Raw genomic sequence first — 24,607 nt, 5'->3', positions numbered from 1 at the left:
TATTAATATAGTGAAGCATATTGAGTTTTGGATGTTAAACCAATTTTTACATTCTCAGAGTATGCCCCATTTGGTACTGATGTATTGTCATCATTTATGATACATACATAAAATAATACATAATGTATTATCATTTGTATATATGGTTTGATTTGCTAATTTTTGTTTGTGGTTATGAGAGATATTAGTCTGTATTTCTTTTTTCTTATGAGGTCTTTGCTTGGTTTTGGAATCAGGTTAGTACTAGTCTTAAAGAATAAATTGGGAAGTATTACCTCTTTTATTTTCTGAAAGTTTGTGTAGGATTGATATTATTTCTTTCTTAACTTCATGATAGTATTTACTACTGAAGCCATATCACTCTGAGATTGCTTTATAGGAAATATTTTATTTATAAATTCAAATTTGTTTAGTTGATATCAGGCTGTTCAAGTGTTGTACTTTTTCTTAGATGAGCTCTGGTAATTTGTGTCTTTGAAGGAATTTGTCAATTTCACATGGGTTCTCATGTTTATTGAGGTAAAAGTTGTTCATAACATATCCTTATTCTTTTTAATGTCTATTAAATCTGTAGTAATGTCTTCTTTATTGTTCCTGATATTAGACATTTGTATCTTACTCTTTTCCTAGTCTGTCCAACTGGAAGTCTGTCAATTTTATTACACTTTTCAAAGAAGTAGCTTTTGGTTTCATTAGTACTCCATATGTTTTTCTGTTACTTTATTGATCTTCTTCTTTTATCTTTATTATTTTCTTCCTTATGCCTGCCTTGGGTTTAATTTGCTTTTCTTTTTCTAGGATCTTAAGGCCAATGCTTAGACAATGTATTTGAGATATTTCTTCTTTTCCAAACCACGCATTTAAAGCTACATTTCCTTCTAAGCACTGACTGAACTTTATCCCACAAACCTATTTTTTAAAAAATTTTAACTGAATTATAGTTGACACATAATTTTACATCAGTTTCAGGTATACAATACAGTGATTCAACAGGTCTATAGATTATGCTATGCTCACTACAAGTGTAGCAACCGTACCCTACAATTTTTTTTTTTTTTTTGGCAAAAGAAGCCAGAAGTTTGGATGTTAATTAAAATTTTTTCAGTGTTGGAGTATCAGCAATTGATTTTTTTTTAAAGATTTTATTTATTTATTTGACAGACAGAGATCATAAGTAGGTGGAGAGGAGGCAGAGAGAGAGAGGAAGAGAAGCAGGCTCCCTGCCGAGCAGAGAGCCCGTTATGGGGCTTGATCCCAGGACCCTGGGATCATGACCTGAGCTGAAGGCAGAGGCTTTGACCCACTGAGCCACCCAGGCACCCCAGCAACTGATTTTTTAATTGAAAAATTATTCATTTATTTTTAAATTTTTTCTTCCAAAAATTATTTATTTTTATTTTTTTGTTTTTTTAAATTTTTTTTTATTTTTTATTTTTTTAAAGATTTTATATATTTATTTGACAGACAGAGATCAAAAGTAGGCAGAGAGGCAGGCAGAGAGAGAGGGGGAAGCAGGCTCCCTGCTGAGCAGAGAGCCTGATGAGGGGCTAAATCCCAGGACCCTGGGATCATGACCTGAGCGGAAGGTAGAGGATTTAACACACTGAGCCACCTAGGCACCCCTCCAAAAATTTTTAAAAGATTTTATTTCTTTATCTGACAGAGAGAGGGAGAGAGAGAGAGTGAGAGAACACAACCAGTGTGAGCGGGAGAAGCAGGGAGCCCAACATGGGGCTCAATCCAGGACCCTGGGATCATGACCTGAGCTGAAGGCAGACTCTTAACTGACTGAGCCACCCAGGTGCCCCTTCTTCTAAATTTTTACTTAAATTTTAGTTAGTTAACATATAGTGTAATATTAGTTTCAGCAGTAGAATTTAGTAATTCATCACTTACATATAACACCCAGTGCTCATTACAAGTGCACTCTTTAAAACTCATCACCCATCTATCCATTCCCCACCCACCTCCCTCCATGAACCCTCAGTTTGTTCTCTATCATTAAGAGTCTCTGTGGTTTGTGTCTCTCCCTGTTTTTTCTTTCCCCCTTTCCCATATGTTCATCTGTTTTCTTTCTTAAATTCCACATATGAGTGAAATCATAGGTTATTTGTTTTCCCTGACCAACTTTTTTTGTAGTATAATACCCTCTGGCTCCATCCACACTGTTGCAAATGACAAGATTTCATTCTTTTTGATGGCTGAGTCACATATATATATACATACATACATACATATATACATATATATATATACATACATATATGTGTATGTATGTATATATATATACACACACCACATCTTCTTTATTCATTCATCAGTCAATGGACACTTGGGCTCTCTGTATAGTTTGGCTATTGTTGATAAAGCTGCTATAAACATCAGGTTGCCTGTATTCCTTTGAAGCTGTATTTTCGTATTCTTTGGGTAAATACCCTGTAGTGCAATTGTTGGATCATAAGGTAGTTCTATTTTTAACTTTTTGAGGACGCTCCATACTGTTTCTCAGAGTGGCTGCACCAGCTTGCATTCCCACCCAGTGGGCAGAGTCGTTGCCTTTCGCCAACATCTGTTGTTTCCCGTGCGGTTAATTTTAGCTGTTCTGACTGGTGTGAGGTGGTATCTCATTGTGGTTTTGGTTTGTATTTCCCTGATGACGAGCGATGTTGCACATTTTTTCATGTGTCTGTTGGCCATCTGGATGCCTTCTTTGGAAAAATTGTTTCTTCATCGTCTTCTGCCCATTTCATAACTGGATTATTTATTTTGGGGGTGTTGAGTTTGATAAGTTCTTTATAGATTTTGGATACTAACTCTTTATCAATTATGTCATTTTCAAAAATCTTCTCCCATTCCATAGGCTGCCTTTTGGTTTTGTTGATTGTTTCCTTCACTGTGCAGAAGATTTTATCTTGATGAAGTCCCAATAGTTTATTTGTGCTTTTGTTTCCCTTGCCTCTGGCGAAGTGTCTAGGAAGAAGCTGCTGCAGTTGAGGTCAAAGCAGTTGCTGCCCGCGTTGTCCTCTAGGATTTTGATGGTTTCCTGTCTCATATTTAGGTCTTTCATCCATTTTGAATTTATTTTTATGTATGGTATTAAAAACTGCTCCAGTTTTATTCTTTTGCATGTGGCTGTACAGTTTTCCCAACACCATTTGTTAAAGAGACTGTCTTTTTTTTCCATTGGACATTTTCCCTGCTTTGGTGAAGATTAGTTGACCATACAGTTGCGGACCATTTCTGGGTTTTCTATTCTGTTCCGTTGATCTATGTGTCTGTTTTTCATGCCAGTTCCATACTGTCTTGATGACAACAGCTTTGTAACAGAGCGTAAAGTCCAGAATTGTGACGCCTCCAGCTTTGCTTCTCTTCTTCAGGGTTGCTTTGGCTATTTGGGGTCTTTTGTTGCTCCATAAAAGTTTTGGGATTGTTTCTGTTCCAGCTCTGTGAAACCTGCTGGTGGTATTTTGATAGGGTTGGATTAAATGTGTAGATTGCTTTGGGTAATATAGACATTTTAACAATGTTTGTTCTTCCGATCCATGAGCATGGGATTTTTCCCATTTCTCTGTAACCCTACACATTTGATACGACATTTTCGTTACTGGTCAGTCCAAAACATTTTCTAATCTCTTCTGTGATTCCTTTTTAGATTCAAAAATTACTTAGAAGTTTGTTTTTAAGTTTTGGAAATATTTGGAGGTGTTCTAGGTTATTTTATTATTACTGATTTCTAACATTAATTTGCTGTAGTCAGAGAACGTATTTTTTTTTTAAGATTTTATTTATTTGACAGAGAGAGAGAGATCACAAGTAGGCAGAGAGGCAGGCAGAGAGAGAGGGAGAAGTAGGCTCCCTGCTGAGCAGAGAGCCCGATGCGGGGCTCGATCCCAGGACCCTGAGATCATGACCTGAGCTGAAGGCAGAGGCTTAACCCACTGAGCCACCCAGGTGCTCCAGAGAACGTATTCTGTAGGTTTTCAACTATTATAAATGTATTAAGACTTATGGCTCAGAATACGGTCTACCCATGTGTACTTGAAAAGAATGTGCATTCTATCATTGTTGAGTGTTGCATCATACAAACACTGAAAGAGTTTGAGAATATTGTTCAGAAATTCTACATCATTGTTAATTTTTGCCTAATTGTTCCAGCCATTGTGAAGATAAGAGTATTAAAATTTTCAATTATGATTGTGGAATTTTCTGTTTCCCTTGAAATATGTCAATTTTTGCTTCATGTATTTGAAAAATTATTGGCAGATACACACATGATGATGACTACGTTTTCATGAAGACTTTGTTCTTTCACCATTATTAAGTGTCCGTCTTTTTTTTTTTTTTTTTTAAGAGAGAGTGAGAGAGTGAGAGTGCAAGTGCACCTGGGAGCAGGATGGGGAGGGCCACAGGGAGAGGGAGAGAATCTTAAGCAGAGCCTTATGTGGGGCTCAGTCTCACCATCCTGAGATCATGACCTGAGCCAAAATCAAGAGTCAGACATGTAACCAACTGAGCCACCCAGGCACCCCATGAAGTGTCCCTCTTTTTCCCTGGTAAAACATTATTTTGAAATCTATTTTATCCAATGTTAATATAGCCCCACTGACCTTTTTGTGCTTATCATTCACATGGCTTATCTATTTCCCATCCATTAACCTTCAACCTGTGTCTTTATATAGTTGGCTTTAAAAAAATCCATTCTGATTATCTCTAACCTTCAATTAGAGTGTTTCTTCCGTTACTATTTATTGACATGGTTAGGTAGGGTCTATCATTTTATTTTTGTCTTGTTGGTCTCTTCTATATTTTGCTTCTTTGTTGTTCCTTTTAAACTTTTTAGAACGTTTTTTAGGATTCTGTTTCAATTTTACTGTTGATATCTTAGCTATAACTTCTTTGCATTTTCAATTCTTAATTTTTTGGTGGTTGCCTTTGAGAACACAATATTCAATGAACTTATGGGTCCATATCTCACCCATCTCCTCTGTTGTTGTTATGGTTGAAACATCTATTTACATTATAAAAGAATATGTAATGTAATGTAAATACATTAGAAAAGGAAATGTTATAATTTTTGCTATGAACCATTATATGGCTCATAAAACAATTAGAAATGGAAAACAGAAAAAAATGGTCATTTGATTTTATTCAGATATTTATCATTTCTAATACTCTTCAGTTTTTTTTTTTCTGAGGAATTAAATTTCTATCTGACATCATTTTCCTTGGCCCAAAGAAATTTCTTTAGTGTTCCTCATGGTGCAGTTCTGTTGAGGAGGAATCCCCTTAGCTCTACTTTATATTAAAATGCCTCTATTTCGTTTTCATTTTTGAGTGGTTTTTTTTTCTGGATACAGAATTGGGAGAATACAAGATTGTCAGATTTTTCCTTCAGCAGCTTATAGATGTCTCACTGTCTCTTAGCCTCTATGGTTTCCAATAAGTCAGACACAATTCAGATAATTGTTTTTCTGTCTATAATACATCTTTTCTCTCTTGATGCTCTCAGCATGTACTCTTTTTCTTTGGTTTTCAATGGTGTGATGTGTCTTGGCATAGGCTTCTTTGTGTCTATTTTGCTTGGTGTCAGTTTAACATTTGTATCTGCCTATTTCTATCTTTCATCAAACTTCAAAAATTTTGGTGATTATTTTTCAAGCACTTTTCTGTGTTCTCTTTTATCCTTCTGGTATTACAATTAGACTAGTATTTGAACATCTGACATCTGTAACAGATTCCTGAGATTCTGTTCATTCTTTCCCCCCGCCCCCAATGTTTTCTCTTTCTCTTCCTGTTCTTGGACATGTTCTCTCTCACTTTCTCTCTCTCATCTCTCTGTCTCACTCAATTTCATTGATTCTTTCTTCTCTCATATCTTTTTCAGGTCTACAATTTCCATTTGGTCCTTTTTTACTATTTTTTTTTTTTCCTGCTGGGATTATTTCTCTCTTGAGGTTTTTATTCACTGAAGTCATGTTTTGTTTTAATTCATCAAGTTTAGTTAGAATATTTGCCTTTATCTTTTTGTCCATTCCAACATCTAGTTCATCACATGGATGGATTTACTTTTCTTTCCTCTTGAGAATGTGTGCCATTTTCTTGTTTCTAAAGTTAGGTACTAACTTTTCAAACTGTATAAAAAATCACTCCTCCCTCCAATGCAACTATTGCTAATCACATCAGAATTATTGCCTGAAACACCAATAGCCTATTGTCAATCACTCAATTATACCTTGAGCTTACCTACAATTTCCTGCCTACTCTTGTGTTCCTAATTAGCCCAACTGCCAAACAGCTTTCTGCCTCCTTGCTTACTTTATCACTTCCGTTTACTCAATCTTATCTCATACATAGTTCAATGTCAACATTTATGGAGCTAACCAAAATAAATATATAACACGGGGTTGACCTAGAATATCTCATTGAATCCTCCCAACTGCCCAATTATGTAGGTATTGTTACTATCCCATTTTTACAGATGGAAAAAAAAAATACGCTTAAAGGTTGGTTACTTGTCCAAGGTCAGATGTTAATTGATGAAAGCAGGATTGATACCAAGCTGGTTTGTCTGATTCTAGAGCTCATGGTCTTTCCCAGAGATTGGCAAACCTTTCTCATAAAGTACCAAATGGTTACCATTTTAGGCTTTGCAGGACATACAGTCTCTGTCACAGCTACTCAACTCTGCCACTGTAGCCTCAGAGAAGCCATAGACAATATGTAAATGAACGGGACAGTTTCTGATAACATTTACAAAAACAGTGGGAAAGATTTGGCTCTCAGACTGTAGTTTGCTGATCCCTGCTCTCAACAATTACACTATTCTGTTATTTTTTTGCCCTTTAATCTCCAAAGTTTTCAGTTCAACAAATATTTATAAAATTGTTTCTAAACACAAGGTACTGAACTTTGTCCTGGAGGGGATGAGGAAGACAAAGCTCTGCCTTGAGGGACCTCAGGTGCCAAAGATGGTACACAAACACATCCATAGCACCAAGCTGACTACTCAGTGCCAAAAGAGGGGTATAGACTGACTAGAGATTTTCCTGAGGGACACATGGTGTTTTGGCGCAGTAGGTGGTGGGTAATGGCATAGCTTTCTAGTGAGAATTATAGGTAGGGATGGTGAGGAGAAGGTTGCAGACAGAGGAGCCAGCACAGGCAAGAATTTTTCTATCCATTTGTCACTTATTTTTTCTACCTTTTATCACAATTCATTTACATCCTCTCTCTTTTCCTTGCAATAAACATATGCACTTGAGTCTAAATCTTTTTGTCTTCAACCTCACCTACTTTCTCCCTTGCTTTCCTCCCCCCCACCTCCTTCTTTTTAAAAATTATTTATTTTATTTCTTGATTATTGATCCTGTTCTATACTGGGCTCAAGGCACATGTTTATATCACAAACTTCATTTAAAGTTTAATTCATGTATGTCAACACAGTTGACACATTATCTAAGGCAAACCACCCTGATGTATCATTAAAAAATGCCATTTAGATTTAATGCAATCCCTATCAAAATACCAACATGAAACTACAACAAACAATCCTAACATTTGTATGGAACCACAAAAGACCCCACATAACCACAGCCACCTTGAAAAAACAAAACAAACTTGGAAGTATCACAATTCTGGATTACAAGATATATTACAAAGCTGTAGTAATCAAAACAGCATGATACTAGCACAAAAATAGGCACATAGATCAATGGAACAGGATAGAAAACTCAGAGACAAACCCGTAATTCTATGTCAATTAATCTTTGACAAAGGAGTCAAGAACTCCTTTGAAAAAGACTCTCTTTAACTTTAACTCTCTTTAACACATGCAGGTGGGCAGCTACATGCCAAAGAATGGAACTAGACCACTTTCTCCCACCACACACAAAAATAAACTCAAAACGGATTAAAGACCTAAATATGAGACCTGAAACCATTAAAAAAAAAAAAAAGTCCCAGAAGAGAGCACAGGCAGTAATGTCTCTGACATCGGACGTTGCAACATTTTTCTAGATGTGTCTCCTGAGGCATGGGAAATAAAAGCAAAAACAAACTGTTGGGACTGCTCCAAAATAAAAAGCTTCTGCACAGCAAATGAAACAACCAACAAAACGAAAGGACAACTTGCTGAATCAAAGAGGATGCTTAAGGATGACATATCCCATAAAGGGCTAGTGTCCAAAATACATAAAGAACTTATATAACTCAACACCCCCAAAACAAATAATCCAGTTTAAAAATGGGCAGAAGATATGAACAAACATTCTCCAAAGAAAACATACAGATGGCCAAGAGACATAGGAAAAGATGCTCCACATCACCCATCATCAGGGACATGCAAATCAAAACCACAGTGAGATAATCACCTCTCACTTGTCACAATTGCTAAAATAAAAAACACAGGAAGCAAGAGGCGTTGGTGAGGATGTAGAGAAAGAGGAACGCCCATGCCCTGTTGGTGGGAATGCAAACTGGTGCAGCCACTGTGGAAAAGGGTATGAAGGGTCCTCATAAAATTCAAAATAGAGCTACCCTATGACCCAGCAATTGCATTACTGGATATTTACCCCCTGAAATACAAAAACACTAATTCAAAGGGATACATGTACCCCAATGTTTACTGCAGCATTATCTACAATAGCCAAATTATGCAAACAGCCCAAGTGTCCACTGGTAGATGAACAGATAAAGAAGATATGGTATACATATAGAATGGAATATTGTTTATCCATAAAAAGAATGAAATCTTGCCATTTTGCAACAATATGGATGGAGCTAGAGGAGTAGGTGATGGGGATTAAAGAGTACATTTATCATAATGAGCACGGAGTAGTGTATAGAACTGTTGAATTACTATATTGTACCCCTGAAACAATATTGCACTGTATGTTAATTATACTGGAATTAAAATAAAAGCACTTAGTCAAAGGAAAAAAAAAGAGAGAGGGAAAAAAGCATACTTGAAGCTAAAAAAAAAAAGGGAAAGGAAAAAATGCCATTTCACACAAGTGAAATATTAACTTACTTCTGTCATTTCAGTCAACATTGATATCCCCTAGTCGATTCTGGGCAATCAATTACATCTACCATTTGACCAATTTAATCTCCTTTTGTTTCTCATGCTTGCCCATACTACTAGTCTGTGCTGTTAACGCACCTCTTTTAATCTTCTTGTAATTTTTTTCTTCCTCTCTTCCATCCTTCCTCTTTCCTGTGTTTTGGATTGGTGTCTTTTTATTTTTTTCTCTTCTGGAGCCATGTTATTTTCTTTCACCTTTCTGAAAATATCTCTAAAAAAATTCTTTGTTCATGAATTCAACTAATATTTATTGAGAAATTACCATGTGGTGGGTCCTTTCCTCGGTGCTGGAAGACATTAAGGCAAGAAACAAAACCGATAAGTAAACTGTGGTATAGAAAGTGTTAAATGCTATGGAGAACAATTTCTCAGAATCAGGAATTCGGGTGGAATGTTTACAATTTAAAAAATCAACCAGGGAAGCTCATTAAGAGATCCGTTCAGCATATAGCTGAAGGAAGCAAACCATGCCGGTGTCTGCTGGGAGAGTGTGGAAAGTTCCACACTAAAGGAACAGCATGTGCAAAGTCCTGAGGCGGGAGTGCGTTTCCCCTAGTGGAGGACCACAAGGAGTCCAGTGTGGGAGGAAGACAACGTGATGGGGGTGGGCAGGATGAGGGACACAGACTGCTCAAGGACTTCTTCACTGGAAGCATTTTGGCTTTTACTTTGAGTGAAATGGAAATCCTTTACAGGGTTTTGCGCAAAGTGAAATGTTGACTTATACTTTTAAAAGATCAAGAATATAGGGAGGTGAGAGAAGAAGCCGAGAAACCAATCAAGAGATTGCAAGATTCCAGGCAATAAATGGGAATATTATGGGGAATGTTTTCCGGAAGAATCAGAGTAGTTACTTTTGTTTTACAAACCTGACGATGGAAGACTAAGCGATAAGAACTTGAGGCATGACAATGCATTTTACCAGCCCCAGCTCCTCAAGGCAATATTGGGTGATTTTGCCCTGCTAGTCTCAGGATTGTTAAACATTTTGAATTGTCTTTTGGACTGCTAGATGATCTAATGCCTGGCACATAATTGACACACAGAGATGTTTCTGAAATGAGTATGTAATCCGCTGAACGGGTAAGGCTGAATTACGTTATCCCCTAACTTGCACATGCATGATTCATTTCTCCTGCATACTCTGGTGGTGCTTATTGTGTCTTTAAATTTTCCTTAGCAAAGTATATCAAAAGTGCCACATTATAAACACACTCTGATTCCTGAAATCGAAATGCCCCAAAGCAATTTGGGCAGTTCTCTGCCACAGCAGTTATCATTTGCCTCTTTTGTCTTGAGTTTTTTCAGGGCTGGAATCCCTTCGCCCAGCACAGGGCTTGCTGACAATATTGAAAGTACATATTATATGATAAAGGGTAGTGGAAAGAAAACATATGAATTACCTACAACCAGTCACAGAACTTTGTTTCTTGAAAAAAATATTTTCATTTCCCTTAGAAAAAAAAACAATTCTTAACCTACTTAACTTCTTTTTTTTTTTTTTTTTAAGATTTTATTTATTTATTTGACAGAGAGAGATCACAAGTAGACGGAGAGGCAGGCAGAGAGAGAGAGAGAGAGAGAGAGAGAGAGAGAGAAGCAGGCTCCCTGCTGAGCAGAGAGCCCAATGCGGGACTCGATCCCAGGACTCTGAGATCATGACCTGAGCCGAAGGCAGCGGCTTAACCCACCGAGCCACCCAGGCGCCCTCAGCTACTTAACTTCTAATTCTATTTTAAGCCCTGGATGAGCTGGAGCAAAGTATTGGTCTCTGGTAAAACATCTGGTTATCACCAGTGAATAAATGATCATGAAATCCTGGGAACTGAGCTCTCAGGGTCTGGGACTTGCACTCTGTGGACAGACTGCTCCACTTCCCAGTGGGTCCATGGGGGGCACCAATCAACCTATTTCAACAGCAAAATGAGGTCTTTAACCTTCTTAAAAGGAGCCTCAGATGACTCTCTGACACCCCCACCCCCTCCCACAGAACCCTCCACCCCCACATCTCCTCCTCAGTGTGCACCTGTCCCTGCACCCCCTCTTGCATTGCCTTCCATGCCCGCATCTCCCCTTCAGGGTGCATCTGTCCCTGTGCCCACACCCCTCCCCCACAGGGTGCATCTGTCCCCCACCCGCCCCCCCTCCCCCACGCCCGCTTCTCCTCAGGATGCCCCTACCCTGCACCCCCTTCTGCCAGTGCCCTCCACGCCCGCATCTCCTCCTCGGGATGCATCTGTCCTGTCCCCGCTCCTGGCCAGGCCCCATCAGACTCTCCCCCTCCAGAGGAGCCTGGGTCCCGGGCTCCTCCTCTCAGACCCAACGCCCTCTCGGTGCCCCTCCCCCCGAACTTCCGCTCGCGCCCCCTCCCCTCGGGCGGGACTTCCGCTCGCGCCCCCTGCCCGCGCCGCGTCGTCCCCGTAGCAGCCCGAGGGGAGGCTGGGAGCGTGTTCTTGCGCTCTCGCGCCGGGTCCGGGGTGCGGCGGCAGCGTCCGGTGGCGGCGGCCGTGCTCCTCCCTCGCTTGCGCTCCCCCCGCTCCTCCTCCTGCTCCGGCTCCTCGTCGTCGCCCGGCTCGGCGAGCTGCGAGCGGCAAGATGGCGGCGCCCAGGCCGCCGCCCGCCCGGCTGTCGGGCGTCATGGTGCCCGCGCCCATCCAGGACCTGGAGGCCCTCCGCGCGCTGACGGCGCTCTTCAAAGAGCAGCGGAACCGGTAACGGCCGGGCGGCGCGGGCGAGCGGGGAGCGGGCGCCCCTCCTCCCGGGCGGCGGGCGGCGGAGGCCTCCGCGGTGGGCCCGAGGGGCTCCGGGGGGCTGGGCCCTGCCGCCCATCCGCCGGCACAGGTGCGGAGCCGGGCGCGGGAAGGGGCCGTCCCAGGCCAGCCCGGAGCCACCGGCCGCCCGGCTTGCTGGCCGAGCGCGCGCGGGGGGCCCCGGCCGGGAGCCGTGGCGAGGCCCGCAGTCGCGTCGCGGCGTTCTGGCGGGCAGGGGCGCGTGGCGGAGAGCCGGGGGCGGCCGCGGGGACCGCCTCGCTGCGCGGTGGGGCAGCCCCGGGGGCTCGGGCCGCGCGGGGTGGGGAGCGGGAGCGTCCTGCTCGGAGGGGGCGGGCCGCCGCGGCCCTGGCTGCTGTCGCAGGAGCGACATGGCCAAGTCGGAGGGGCCGGACTCGGCGGACCTGCTGGGCCTGGCCTTACAGCCCGTGCGGTATTGGGCGACTTCTTCAAGCCTTCGTTGTTTTGTTTTTTTTTTGTTTTGTTTTTTTTTTTTTAATGTCTAAAATGGGAATATAACCTATAACTTCATTTTGGGACTGTACAGTGTGGTGAATGAAATAAATAAAGCCTGTGAAAATGCAAAGTATGTGACACTCTCCGTCGGTGCTTGTTTTATTGTGTTGTAGTCTTCTCCGGGCCTCGGTGTCCTCATCCGATTACATGGGAACAGTGTCGCACAGCATTTCCCTGGGAGGATGGCTGTAAGGATTAGATGAGAGAATGCCTACCAGATCCCTAGTACATAGTACCAAATAAACGTCAGCTCGTGTTCTTTTCCTTTAAGACGTTTATCGACGGTCCCCGTGTTCCAGGCTTTGTGCTACGTGATGAAGTTGAGCAATGAAGTCCTTTCCCGGGAGGTCCTGTTCTGGGGGAGCTGGCAGATAATTTTATCGTGGGGGGGTGGGCACAAAGAGAGCACAGAAAGGGACCGCTATGTGCTGGCTGGTGCAGATGATCAGGCCCCAGAGGCCCTCTGATCTTTAAATGGGACACCTTGGTCTGAGCCCTTCGGCTCCCTTAGATCACAGTAGAAGCATTGAGCTGTTGAAGGCGTGGTGAAAGCCCTGGGCACTCAGTGGGGTCTGGGGAAGGTAGGTAATTGATAAGATACTCCTAGGAGATGCAGTGATTGACTTAATGCTTCAGCACATCTACATCCTGGTGGACCTCCCTCGCAGTTGATTATCAGCTGTCAGCCGTGTACTGAGCATCTGCATGTGAACAACTTGTAAAGGTCCAGTCAAGAAGGTTCCCCTGAGGGAACTTGGGGATCTGTTGGATAGATGGTGGGGAAGGAAAGGCTTTAGATTATTTTGGCTGCATGGCTGACAGATGAGAGGGCTAATTAGGACAGTATATGCAAAGGAATCATACGCAGATCTTGCAGGGCTCCCGAGAGGATTAAATGAAATCACATGAGTAAGATGTCTGGTTCAGAGGAGACGTTCAAACATCAGATCCCTTTTTGTAATCTTTGGGATAAAATCCAAGACCCTGAGCCAGTTTACAGGCCCTTCCCGATGGTCGTGAGGGGTGTGGATGGGGAGCCCCTGAATGTTTTCTAGGAGGTGGCAAGATAAGTCCTCTGCATTACAGAGAAGTGTCTCACGGCCACGTGGGGGCATAAATTAGGGAGGGCGAGGCTAGCTAGAGGCAGGAGACTTAAGAAGCTGATGCAGAAGCCCAAGGGAAAGAAAATGGCCTGAACTGGGACATTGTTTATGAGGATGGATAGGCTAAGTACTGAAAAATATTTACAAGGTCGAATGGACAGGCATCAGGGTCCAACTGGATTGTTGGGGAAGAGTGAGCAAAGGAAGCTTTCCACATTTGACTTGAGCTTTTCTGGGTCAGTGTCCTTGTTCCAGGCAGAGTTTGGAGACCAGGGAGAGGTGGAGTGCTGTGCAGGTCTGGGGATGGGGAGGTGGAATTTGGTGGTGCAGAGAGCCCTGCAGGTGGATAGTAAGGACAGGTTGTGGCACTGGATCTGTCCCTGCCTCCGTGTGTCTTTGAGCAAGTTACTCGTTGCTCCTTCTGTGCAGGGGGACCCAGAGGGCGGATGGGCCAGCGGATCCTGTGCTGGATGGGACGCAAAGTGAAGCAAAATGAGGCCTGGGAGCAGCCTATAGAAAACACCAGACCAAACCAAAACAGACTGGGAAAGAAAGTAATTGATGGAACAATAGATGAAAATCTTGGCTGAAGTAGTACGTGGTGTTTTCCATATGTGTGACACTACACACACCAGCTTCTGTGGTAGCTGGAGTCAGAGAAGCATCCTGAGGTAGAAGCACAAAACCTTGGGAACCAGGTAGACCTGGGCAGGACTTGTGGCTTATCTCCCTGGACCTCTTATCTGAAAGTGGGATGAAACTGCTCCCTTGGCGGAATCACTTGAGGCTCTGGAACATTGTACGCACAGCACGGTGTTTCTTGCTGCTTATTTAATACCGGCTGTGAAAACGCGGTTGGGTTGGAAGTGACCGAGAACCCAGTCGTGTTTAATCTCTTGCCTTTTAGGAAGCACTTGAAAAGGTTATAATGTATTCTAATTTTTAGATTTCCAGGGAAAGGGATCCCAGGATCTCATTACAACCCCCAAGTGAACGGAAACTCCTGTCCCATTATAACGGTTTTTGTTGCTCCACGGATTCTTTGATACTCCATCCTTCAAGAGCAGGAGGTTAATTCCTCTCTCCTTTGTGGGCTGAATTTAGTCACTTGCTTTTAATATAATAGATTACGGTGGGAGTGACAGTGTGTCACTTCTGAGACTAGGTCAGAAACGGCAGCGCAGCTCCCTCTCTGCTCTCTCTCGAATCACTGACAAAGTCAGCCGCCATGCCATGAGGACGCTGTCCTCTGTGCAGAGAGATCCGTGTGGCCAGGAAGGTGGTGAACCATCTTTGAAGTGATGTTCTTAATTCAAGGGAAACTTTCCCACCATCTGTGCAACCTCATGAGACCCGAAGCCAGAACCGCCCCGCTCAGCCACTCCCAGATTCCTGATCCTCAGACCTGCGCGAGACCATAGCGAGACCATAGCGGTAGCGTTTTAAACTGCTGTGTTTGGGGTCATTTGTTACATAGCAGTAGATCATTAATACACCAATCTAACTTCTTCATGCCCTGGATTGTATAGCCCACTTCTTGAATAGTATCTTAATCACAAAAATCCATAAAAAAGTTGCTTAGAGTCATGAAAGACCAGTATTAAGATAGTACTCAGTGGGGTGCCCCCCGGGTGTGCAGCCTGTTAAGTGTCTGACTCTTGGTTTCCGCTCAGGTCCAGATGTCGTTATCGTGAGGTGGAGCCCTGTGTTGGGCTCCGAGCTCAGTGCGGAGTCTGCTTGAGATTTTCCCTCTCCCTCTGCCCCTCCTGCTGGTGCTCCCGTCCACTCTTTCTCTCTCTTTGAAATAAATAAATCTTTAAAAAAAAAAAAAAAGAGGGGCGCCTGGGTGGCTCAGTGGGTTAAAGAGTCTGCCTTCAGCTCGGGTCATGATCCCAGGGTCCTGGGATCAAGCTCCACATCAGATTCTCTGCTCGGTGGGGAGCCTGCTTCCTCCTCTCTCTCTGCCTGCCTCTCTGCCTGCCTCTCTGCCTACTTGTGATCTCTGTCAAATAAATAAATAAAATCTTAAAAAAAAAAAAAGAATACTATTCAGCTGTTTCTTCTCTATGGAAGGTAATTCTGTTTCTTACCGATTACATTTGTTTTCTACTTTTTGTTTAATGTACACATCTGCGTTTTTAACATTTATTTAACAAGTGATTTTTCTTGCTGTGCTGTCAGTCTTCATTAAATTCTTTCTGAAACAAAATAAGATATAGATACATTAAAAATTCTATTTTTGGGTTTTTGCTGGAGGTTTTCCAACCCTTTAGTTACCTTCATGGTGTATCTCTCCATCATCTCTCTGTGATGGAGCCGGACCCTTACGTTAACATGTGGAGCCTCATGGAGCTTATTGTCGAACTCTGTGCTTCCACTGGCCATTGAGTAGCCATTAGCTGTGTGTGGCGATTTAAATTAATTAGAAATAAGTAAACTGAGTGGTTGTGTTCCTTACTGGCAATAGCCACATTTCAAGTCCTTAGTAACCACATGTGGTTAGTGGCTGCTGTGTTAGTCACTGCGGATGTGGAATATTTTCATCATTGTAGGAAGTTATGGATAGTGCTGCTGCCTCTCTCTCTCTCTCTTTTTTTTTTTTTTTTTTTTTTTTTTTTTTTTGGGGCAAGATTATGTTCTGGTTCTTGAGCATTCCTGAAGTAATGTAACATTGGATATTACTTTCTATAAATTCTTCTCAAACTTAAACTGATACCTCATTGTTCTTCCATTTGCTAAGCTTCTTTTTTTTTTTAAAGATTTAATTTATTTATTTGAGAGTGAGAGCATAAGCGGGGAAGAGAGGCAGAGGGAGAAGCAGGCTTCCCACTGAGCAGGGAGCCTGACACGGGACTCGATGCCAGGACCCTGAGATCATGACCTGAGCCGAATGCAGATGTTTCACTGAGCCACCCAGGCACCCCCATTTGCTAAGCTTCTGGATGAAGCGAGCATACCACATTCACCGTATCCCTAGCATCTAGCATGGAGTCTGATAATTAGAGGTGCTTGACAAATTTTTTTTTTAAAGATTTTATTTATTTATTTGACAGGGAGATGACAAGTAGGCAGAGAGAGAGGAGGAAGCAGGCTCCCCGCTGAGCAGAGAGCCCAATGCGGGGCTCGATCCCAGGACCCTGAGATCATGACCTGAGCGGAAGGCAGTGGCTTAACCCGCTGAGCCATCCAGGCGCCCCGTTGACAGATTTTTGCGGAATTGCTGGTACGCGTAGCTTATTACCCATGGTACATGCTTGGTCTTTTCTTCCAATCTCATGTAAAACATACAGGTTTGTATACATACATAATTTTTTAACTTCTGTCAGGATAGCTTATTTTTTCTCTTCAATCTGTGTTTAGTTAAAATTGTTTTTCTGGGAATGCCTGAGTGTGTCCCTAGGTTGGGTGTCTGCCTTGACTCAGGGGGTGGTTCCCGGGTCCTGGGATTGAGTCCTGCCTAGGGCTCCTGCCCGCTGGGGAGCCTGCTTCCCCCTCTCTTCCCTACTTATGCTCTCTCTCACGGTCTTCATCTGTCTCTCTCTCTCTCTCTCAAATAAGTAAAATCTTAAAAAAAAAAAGTAAAATTGTTTTTCTGTTTACTTTCTTCCAGGTTTTGTACATCCCGCCGAATAGTGCAGCTGTTTCCCTCCAGCCTTCTGAACCTCTTTTGCCATATAAACTCTATTTCCTTTTCTTAAGAGAGCACTTACTATTTTTTAACATACTTCATATTATTTTGTAATGATTTTTTTATTGATGCTCTGCCTCCTTCCAGAATAGAAGGCCCAGGAGGATAGAGATGTTTGGCTTTTCTTTGAATTATTCTGTTGGATAATGCGTCTTGAATTTGATTTTTTTCATCAGTACATCAGCTGGTGTTTCTCCAGATGTTGCTTCTTTCCCATTCTTGCCTTTCCTTCTAGTTACACATGTTAAACCTTTCACTATAAATACATATTTTAAAGATTTATTTATTCATCAAAGCGAGAGAGAGGTACAAAGGGAGGGAATCTTCAAGTAGACTCCCCCCTGAGCACAGAGCCAGTCTCGGGGCTTGATCTCACAGCCCTGAGATCATGACCCGAGCTGGGACCAAGAGTTGGACGCTTAACTGACTGGGCCACCTTGGGGCCCTTCACTATATTTTATATGTATCACATGCCCCTTTCTCTACTGTCCCTTCTCAGAGTTTCTGTTTGAAAATTTGCTACTAATCTGCTTTCTAGCATTCTGATCCTCTCTTTTGCTGTGTTTAGTCTACTGTTATCCACTGTGTTTTTAGTTTCAGATACGTATTTTGAGTTATCGTTTTGCAGAATTTCTCTCTGATTTTTTAAAAAGATTCATTACTTCTTGAACATATTAATTATAGTTATTGGAAATAATGTGCCTGACGGGGCGTCTGAGTGGCTTAGTTGGTTAAGCATCTGACTCTTGGTGTCAGCTCAGATCATGATCTCAGGGTTGCTAGTTCAAGCCCCGCGTTGGACTCTACACTCGGTGTAGAGCCTACTTAAAAACCATCAAAAAAAAAAAAAAAATGTGCCCAATAACTTTCTAATGTTAGTTTTTCTTGTGTTCAATAATTTGGTCCTGTCTCTCTTATTGAACACTGAATGTTTGTATGAAAAATTGAGGCCTTTTCTAGGTACCTTCCCTTTGACGAATGTCTGCAAACTCAAAACCAAAATCAGTCTAAAAACTGTTTCCTTTAATAACGGTGGTGGAAGAACTTGAAATCTGATCGGAATAAAATGAACTTGGGCCCACATATTCCACAAAAAATACCTCAGCATAGAAGCCAAAACTGTAAAGTGTTGGGAAGGAAACATGGGAGATTATCTTTGTGACCCGGAGTGTAGGTAAACATTTCTTATTTAGCCCACAGATAACACAAACCATGCAAGAAAAAAACTGACTTTACCGTTAGACTTTATCAGAATGAAAAACTTAAACACTCCTCCCAAGACACAATTAAGAAAAGGAAAAGGCAAACCATGAACTGAGAAAATACTTGCAATTCCTATGTCTGACAAAAGGACATGTTTTAGAATATATGATGTGCTCCTACGACACAATAGTAAAAAGATTAAACTAATTTAAAAATTGGGTGAAAAAATTCTCTGCTTCATGAAAGAAGATACAGTGCATAAGTGTCCAAAAAACACAGAAAGTGCTCCATGTCATTGGTCTTTGAGGAAATGCAAATTAAAATGAGATAGCACTTGACATTCTTCAGGAAAGCCGTGACAGCAGAAAAAGGAAAGTAAACGCTGGAGAAACTGGAACGCTTGGGCATTGTTAATGGGAGTGGTAAATGGTGTAGCTACTGTGGAAAAGAGTTTGGGGGCTCCTCAGAAGGCCAGTGCGACTCAGCAGCCCCACTCATCGGCAGGCATCCCAGACACACCTGAGAGCAGAGGTTCCAAAGGTGCTTGTGTGCCAGGGCTTGGTGTGCGTTACTCAAAACGGCCATAAGATGGAAATGACCCAGGTGTCCATCAGCAGATGAGTGGGTACATAAAATGTGGTCTCTCCATACATTGAGATACTACTGAGTAGCAAAAAGGAGTGAGGTGCTGATCCGTGCTACGATATGGATGAACCTTAAAAACATGCTCCGTGGAGGAAACGAGACATAAAATGACAAAAAGGCGATTCCGCTTTATAAAGTACCTAGCATGTTAGAGGTTACCTGTGGTTAGGGGTGGGGAGGAGCTAATGCCCAGTGGTTCTAGAATTTCTCTTTGGGGTATTCAAAAAGTTTTGGAATTAGATGGTGGTGGTTACACAACAATGTGAACATAATTCAAGCCACTGAATTCTACACTTAAAAATGGTCAAAATGACAAAATTTATGTTAGGTACACAGTAGTTCTACCCCCTTATCCTTGGGGAACACGTTCCAGGACCCTCAGTGGATACCTGAAACTGTAGATGTTTTTTCCTATTCATACTGTCTGTGATAACATTTAATTTATAAGTGAGGCACAATAAGAGATTAACAGCAGTAACTAGTAGTGAAGTAGAACAGTAATAGCATGCTGTGATAAAAGTGACGGGAGTGTGGTCTCTCAGAGTATCTCCCTGTGCTGTATTCGCCCTTCTGTGATGATGTGAGATGATAACAGCACCCCCGTGGCGCCATGAGGTGAGCTGAATGATGTAGCATTGTGACGTAGCGTTAGGCTGCTGTTGATCTGATGGGACATCAGAGAGTGGGCATCTGCTTGTGGACTGTGGTTGACTGTGGGTGACCAAAACTGTGGAAGTCCAGATTGTGGATAAGGGCAGGGGGACCACTGTATTGCATTTTACCACAATAAAAAAAATTAATAATATACAAATATCAGTCAAGTTATACACTCGAAATGGGTGAATTATGTGTTATGTAAATTATCTCAATAAAGCTTTTATTTTTGAATTTTTAAAATTAATTTTTGGAGGAGGGAGGGGCAGAGAGAGACTCCTTAAGCAGGCTTTACGTCTAGTGTGGAGCTTGACGTGGGGCTCAGTCCCACATCCCCGAGATCGTGACCTGAGCTGAATCAAGTGTCAGATGGGCAGTCAACTGCATCACCCAGACGCCCCTTGATAAAGCTTTTACAAACAAAACCATAATGAGATACCTCTGTATACCCATCGGAATGGCTACGATTAAAATGACGGCACCAAATTTTGGCGAGGATGTGGAGCCACTGGAACTCTCGTAGATTGCTGGTGCGTAAATGGTGCACCTGCCCTGGGGAACATTTTGGCAGTTTTTCTGTAAAGTTTAACATACACCTCCCTATGACTCTGGCAAGAACATACGTCCACAGAAGACATACGCCAGATGCTTGAAACACCTCAGATTTCCACCAGTGGGAAACGGCTAAAACTACCTGGAAACTTACATGAACGAACCACCAGTGCCGCAGAATGGGCAGATCTCGGGGACACAGTGCGTGAAAGAGACCAGACGCCAAGTACGCAGTGTATGCGTTTATGAAGTTCTCCAACAGGCAAGGCTAATCAGTACTGATAGACCTCTGAGCAGTGTTGTCGAAAGAAGTTGGGGAGTGACTGGAAAGGAACAGGAGGGAATTTTCTGGAGCAAAGGAAACGGGCTTTATCTAGCTGGGGGTATTGGTTGCCTGGGGACATGCATTGGTCACACCTCATTAAACTTAACATGATTTGTGTATTTCACTGCATGTAAAATTGTATCTCAATTTTCTGCCTGTAAGTTACTACTCTTCTCATCCCTCTGGAAAGAAAATGGGTATTACAATGCTTGCTTTGTAGGGTTGATCGATGTAGGTATTAGAGTGTGCCCTATATGCTTAGTCCAGAACTAGGGCCTGGTGAGTATCTGGTGCCCAGCAGACCCTGACCTTGCAGGCTCTAGTCAGGGTGCAAAGTGAAAAGAAATGAGTAGTAACTGTTGGGAATTTTGTTTATTTTATTTTATTTTTTAAGATTTTATCTATTTATTTGACAGAGAGGCAGTGAGAGAGGGAACACAAGCAGGGAGAGAGGGAGAGGGAGAAGCAGGCTCCCCGATGAGCAGGGAGCCCAATGTGGGGCCTGATCCCAGAACCCTGGGATCATGACCTGAGCCAAGGGCAGATGCTTAACGACTGAGCCACCCAGGTGCCCAGTTTTGTGTATTTTAAAGTCATGCTTGTAAAGTCTTTAATTTCATCTCATTTCCATGGTCAGGTCCTTACTCTATTTTTTTATAAAGATTTTATTTATCTGACAGCAAGAGAGGGAACACAAGTGGGGGAGAGGGAGAGGGACAAACAGGCTTCCCGCAGAGCAGGGAGCCTGATGCGGAACTCGATCCCATGGCCCTGGGATCATGACCTGAGCCGAAGGCAGAGGCTTAACCCACTGGGCCCCAGTTCTTGTTTTAATAAGCTATTGGAACGGCCTCTGAAACTTTGGAATAAAAAATAGATGTAAGAACAAGAAACTCAGTGGAAGAAAAATGGTTTTTCAGATCTAAGATGTGGGCAGTAATTTCATGCCACAATTGTGATCCCTTGGTAGAAAGATACTTCAGCAATATTTAATAATTTTAAGAAGCTGTAAGAACTTCTGGTAAAAAAAGCAGGTACTTGAAATGAGCAGTGTTGTGACTTAGGCAGAGGAATTTAGATGTCTTTGCATGGAGTGACTGCTTTAGGAACTGACATTCAGAACACCCATGCTTGTGTAGTCTTTGGAAAAGGAAATTGAGGCTTTTCATTAGTTTTCATCCTAGTGTTTTCGTTGGTTTGGTTGCTGATTTTTAAACTTCTGACAAATCAAGACCACAAATACATAAAAATGTCCATGCCTTATGGTGGGCGATAGAAGAGATGATCGAACGAGTACCCACGCATTTCACTAGCAAGATCAACAAACGTTAAAGTTTTGTCATCTTCTCTAAAAGGCCAAAATGTTACCCATACTGTTAATGTCCTCTGGATGGGAACAAGTTGCCCCGCAAGGTAGCAGCTTGAAACCACACACGTTTATGGTATCGCGCAGTCTGTGAGGGTCAGGAGATGCTTGGCTGGGTGGATCTGGGTTAGCGTCTTCCCTGAGGTTGCAGTCAGGCTGTTTACCGGGTCAGCCGGCCGGAAGGCCCAACCGACCGGAGGCCTGACCCAGGCTCTTGCCAGGTTTTGGGTTAGGCTTCCAGTCCATGCCCCGTGGACCCTTCTCTAGGGCTGCTCGTGCCGTGGCAGCTGCCTCATTCCTGCCAGCGAGCCGGGAGAGTGTGCCCAAGGTGGGCCCTGGAGCGTCTTTATAATCCTGGAAGTGACCTACCCTGTCTACCGCGTGCTGTCACAGTCTCCGGAGGGATCACACTTCAGGGCTTGGTCGCCAGCGGGGGTTGGATTGTGGTAGGAGGGCTCCTAGTTTCCCTTGGATCCCATGCTTCCCTCTTGATTTCGGAGGGGTATGCTGGTGCGGTTGGCGTGTCATTTACGTTGTGTCTTTGAGTCCTGCCGGTTTTCACGCACGGAGGGCTAGGTCATCCACTCTGGCTGTTGTAGAGTCTCCCAGCACAGGGATAGATGATAATTTACCTTTTTTCTTACCGATGGGTATTTGGATGGCCTTGGAGTTTTGGTAATTCCTACTGCACCCTTCTGTCTCCGAGAGCAGGGGAGGCCCGGCCTGGCGCTGACTTCCTCGTGTTGGCCCTGATTGCCACACGGCGGAGGGGGCTTCTGCCCGTCCTGGGCGAGCGAGCGTCACTCCTTGGTTTTAGACCTGATTGTAGCTGAGCGTTTCCGTTCAGTCTTTGAGCATGGACATACGTGTCTTGTTTTAAGGCCTGGCTTTGTGTTTATATATTTTTAAAAGAACCTTGATCACATTGTTTGGAATGGAGGGGAGACGTGTCAGGTGGGACAGGGTCTCTGATGCAGCTCCGTACACGTGGAACTGCGTAGCGTGGTGGGGAGCCGCTGGCTGTGACGAGTCCCAGAGCTGGTCCGTCGTGATTGTTCTGGCCACTCCGGAGTTTTTAGTTGGGTTTGCTTTTCTTTGCCGACTTCACACGTGCCAGCGTTTAGAACCGTCGTGGTAGCTGATCAGTGTGAAGAGCTGTAGCCAGCCTGTGACATGGCCAGAGTTCACACGCTGGGGTACTGAGTTTGTGAGTATCGTCTTAGGCCTCCTTTCCTTTGTGCGTACACACAGATCATTTTTCCCTCCATTACCATGTCACCTACTCCTCAAAGCCTGCCTCCTGCCCTGTTGTCCCTGTGGCCCTCTGCGCCTGCCTCTTGGAAAGAACTTCCCGGAGTGTTAGAACCACCTGTCATCACCTTCCGACCCGCTGGAGTGAGAGCAGCCCGAGGGCAGGCTTCTCCTCCTCTACCTCTGCTCGAAGAACCAGCATGGAATGAGCACTTGATGGGGTGTTTATTGTTTCTTAAATATTTTCTTGAGTCATTCAGCATAAAGAGAGATGTAGACGAAGGACTCTAGCAAGGAAAGTATAGAAAAAATGCCAAATATGACAGAGGACTGTGATTTCAAAGGTAAAGAAAAAAAGCCTTGGTATTCCTAACTGCTTTTATAACTGCATTGATGATCTTTCAGGAAGGAAATAGAATGAGCACGTTAGAGTCAACATACTATGGAACTCAGAAATAAACCTGTCCGTCTGTGTATACGCATACTCACCTAGGTTTTCCCCCAAACATTACTGAGCCTCTGGCCAGCAACAATCTCCGGTTGCACCAAAACAAAAACAAAAAATGAAACAAAACGAAAACTCCCAAAAAACCCACAGGAGTCGTCAGCCTCGCTAAGGTCACCGTATGGCATCTTGACTCAACCGTGATTCAGATCAGCTTTGTTGAGCGAGAACATCAACTCAGTGATGCTATAAAAAGCACTTTGCAGAGCAGGACGACAGTTTGCTTTATTTTTACCTAGGCTATGAGCTGGAGGACCCCATGGAACGATCTGGTAAGGTGTTCTGACTCAACTGCAAAATACAGATGTGGTCAGGGTAAGCCACCCCTCTCATTCAATTATCTTAAATGCACAGAACAGACAGGAAAGCGTTGGAGCCAGCAAGTGGAAATAAATAAGGCTGGGGCTGTGACCGCCAGTGCCCTCAGAGCAGAATTTCTCAGCTCCTCATTCTTCCAGTCTTCTGTAGTGGTCCCTGGACTGTGGGCAAGGAGACTCAGGCAGAGAGGCCCAGGAACCCCAGGCCTGCCTGCGCTGAGTCACCCGCCCCGCCGGCCGCAGATGTGGACGAGTCCTGTCAGAGCCAGGGGACCGCGTGTAAGCCAGCGACGCTCTCATTGGAGCCATTGGTGTATGTCGGGCTCAGGGAAGCGCCTCGCACGTAATAAGCACGATTTTAAGTGTTTTTGTGGTTGTCTTTGTCCTTGAGAATAGTTATAGCTTTATCAAAGGGCGTTAAAGATGACAAATGGTGCGATACACCATTATATGATGGAAAACTTCAGTAGCACAGAGACATCCATTCTCCCCAGCGTGACTTGTGGTTTCTGTGCCCCTGAAAATAAAAACTCGACAGGCATATTTATGGGTGGCAACGCACAAGCTGATTTTCTCATTTGTATGGTGAACTAGGTTTTCTGTTACTCCCCGATTCCATCAAGGCTTTGTAT

General features: G+C 43.3%; 1 protein-coding gene across 1 annotated transcript in view; it reads left to right on the top strand.

The window, feature by feature from the left end:
- The first annotated feature begins 11,569 nt into the window (after nt 1-11,569).
- The window catches only part of ATXN10 (ataxin 10), a 160,330-nt gene continuing 147,292 nt past the window's right edge, over nt 11,570-24,607 (top strand). The window contains exon 1 of the mRNA XM_032882778.1: nt 11,570-11,793. Within this exon, the coding sequence (XP_032738669.1) occupies nt 11,678-11,793 (116 nt within the window). The 5' untranslated portion in view covers nt 11,570-11,677. The remainder of the gene's footprint in view (nt 11,794-24,607) is intronic.

The sequence above is a fragment of the Lontra canadensis genome, unplaced genomic scaffold, assembly GCF_010015895.1.
Source record: "Lontra canadensis isolate GAN:19392208 unplaced genomic scaffold, GSC_riverotter_1.0 scaffold84, whole genome shotgun sequence".
NCBI lineage: Eukaryota > Metazoa > Chordata > Mammalia > Carnivora > Mustelidae > Lontra > Lontra canadensis.
This window is presented reverse-complemented; position numbering and strand designations above follow the sequence as displayed.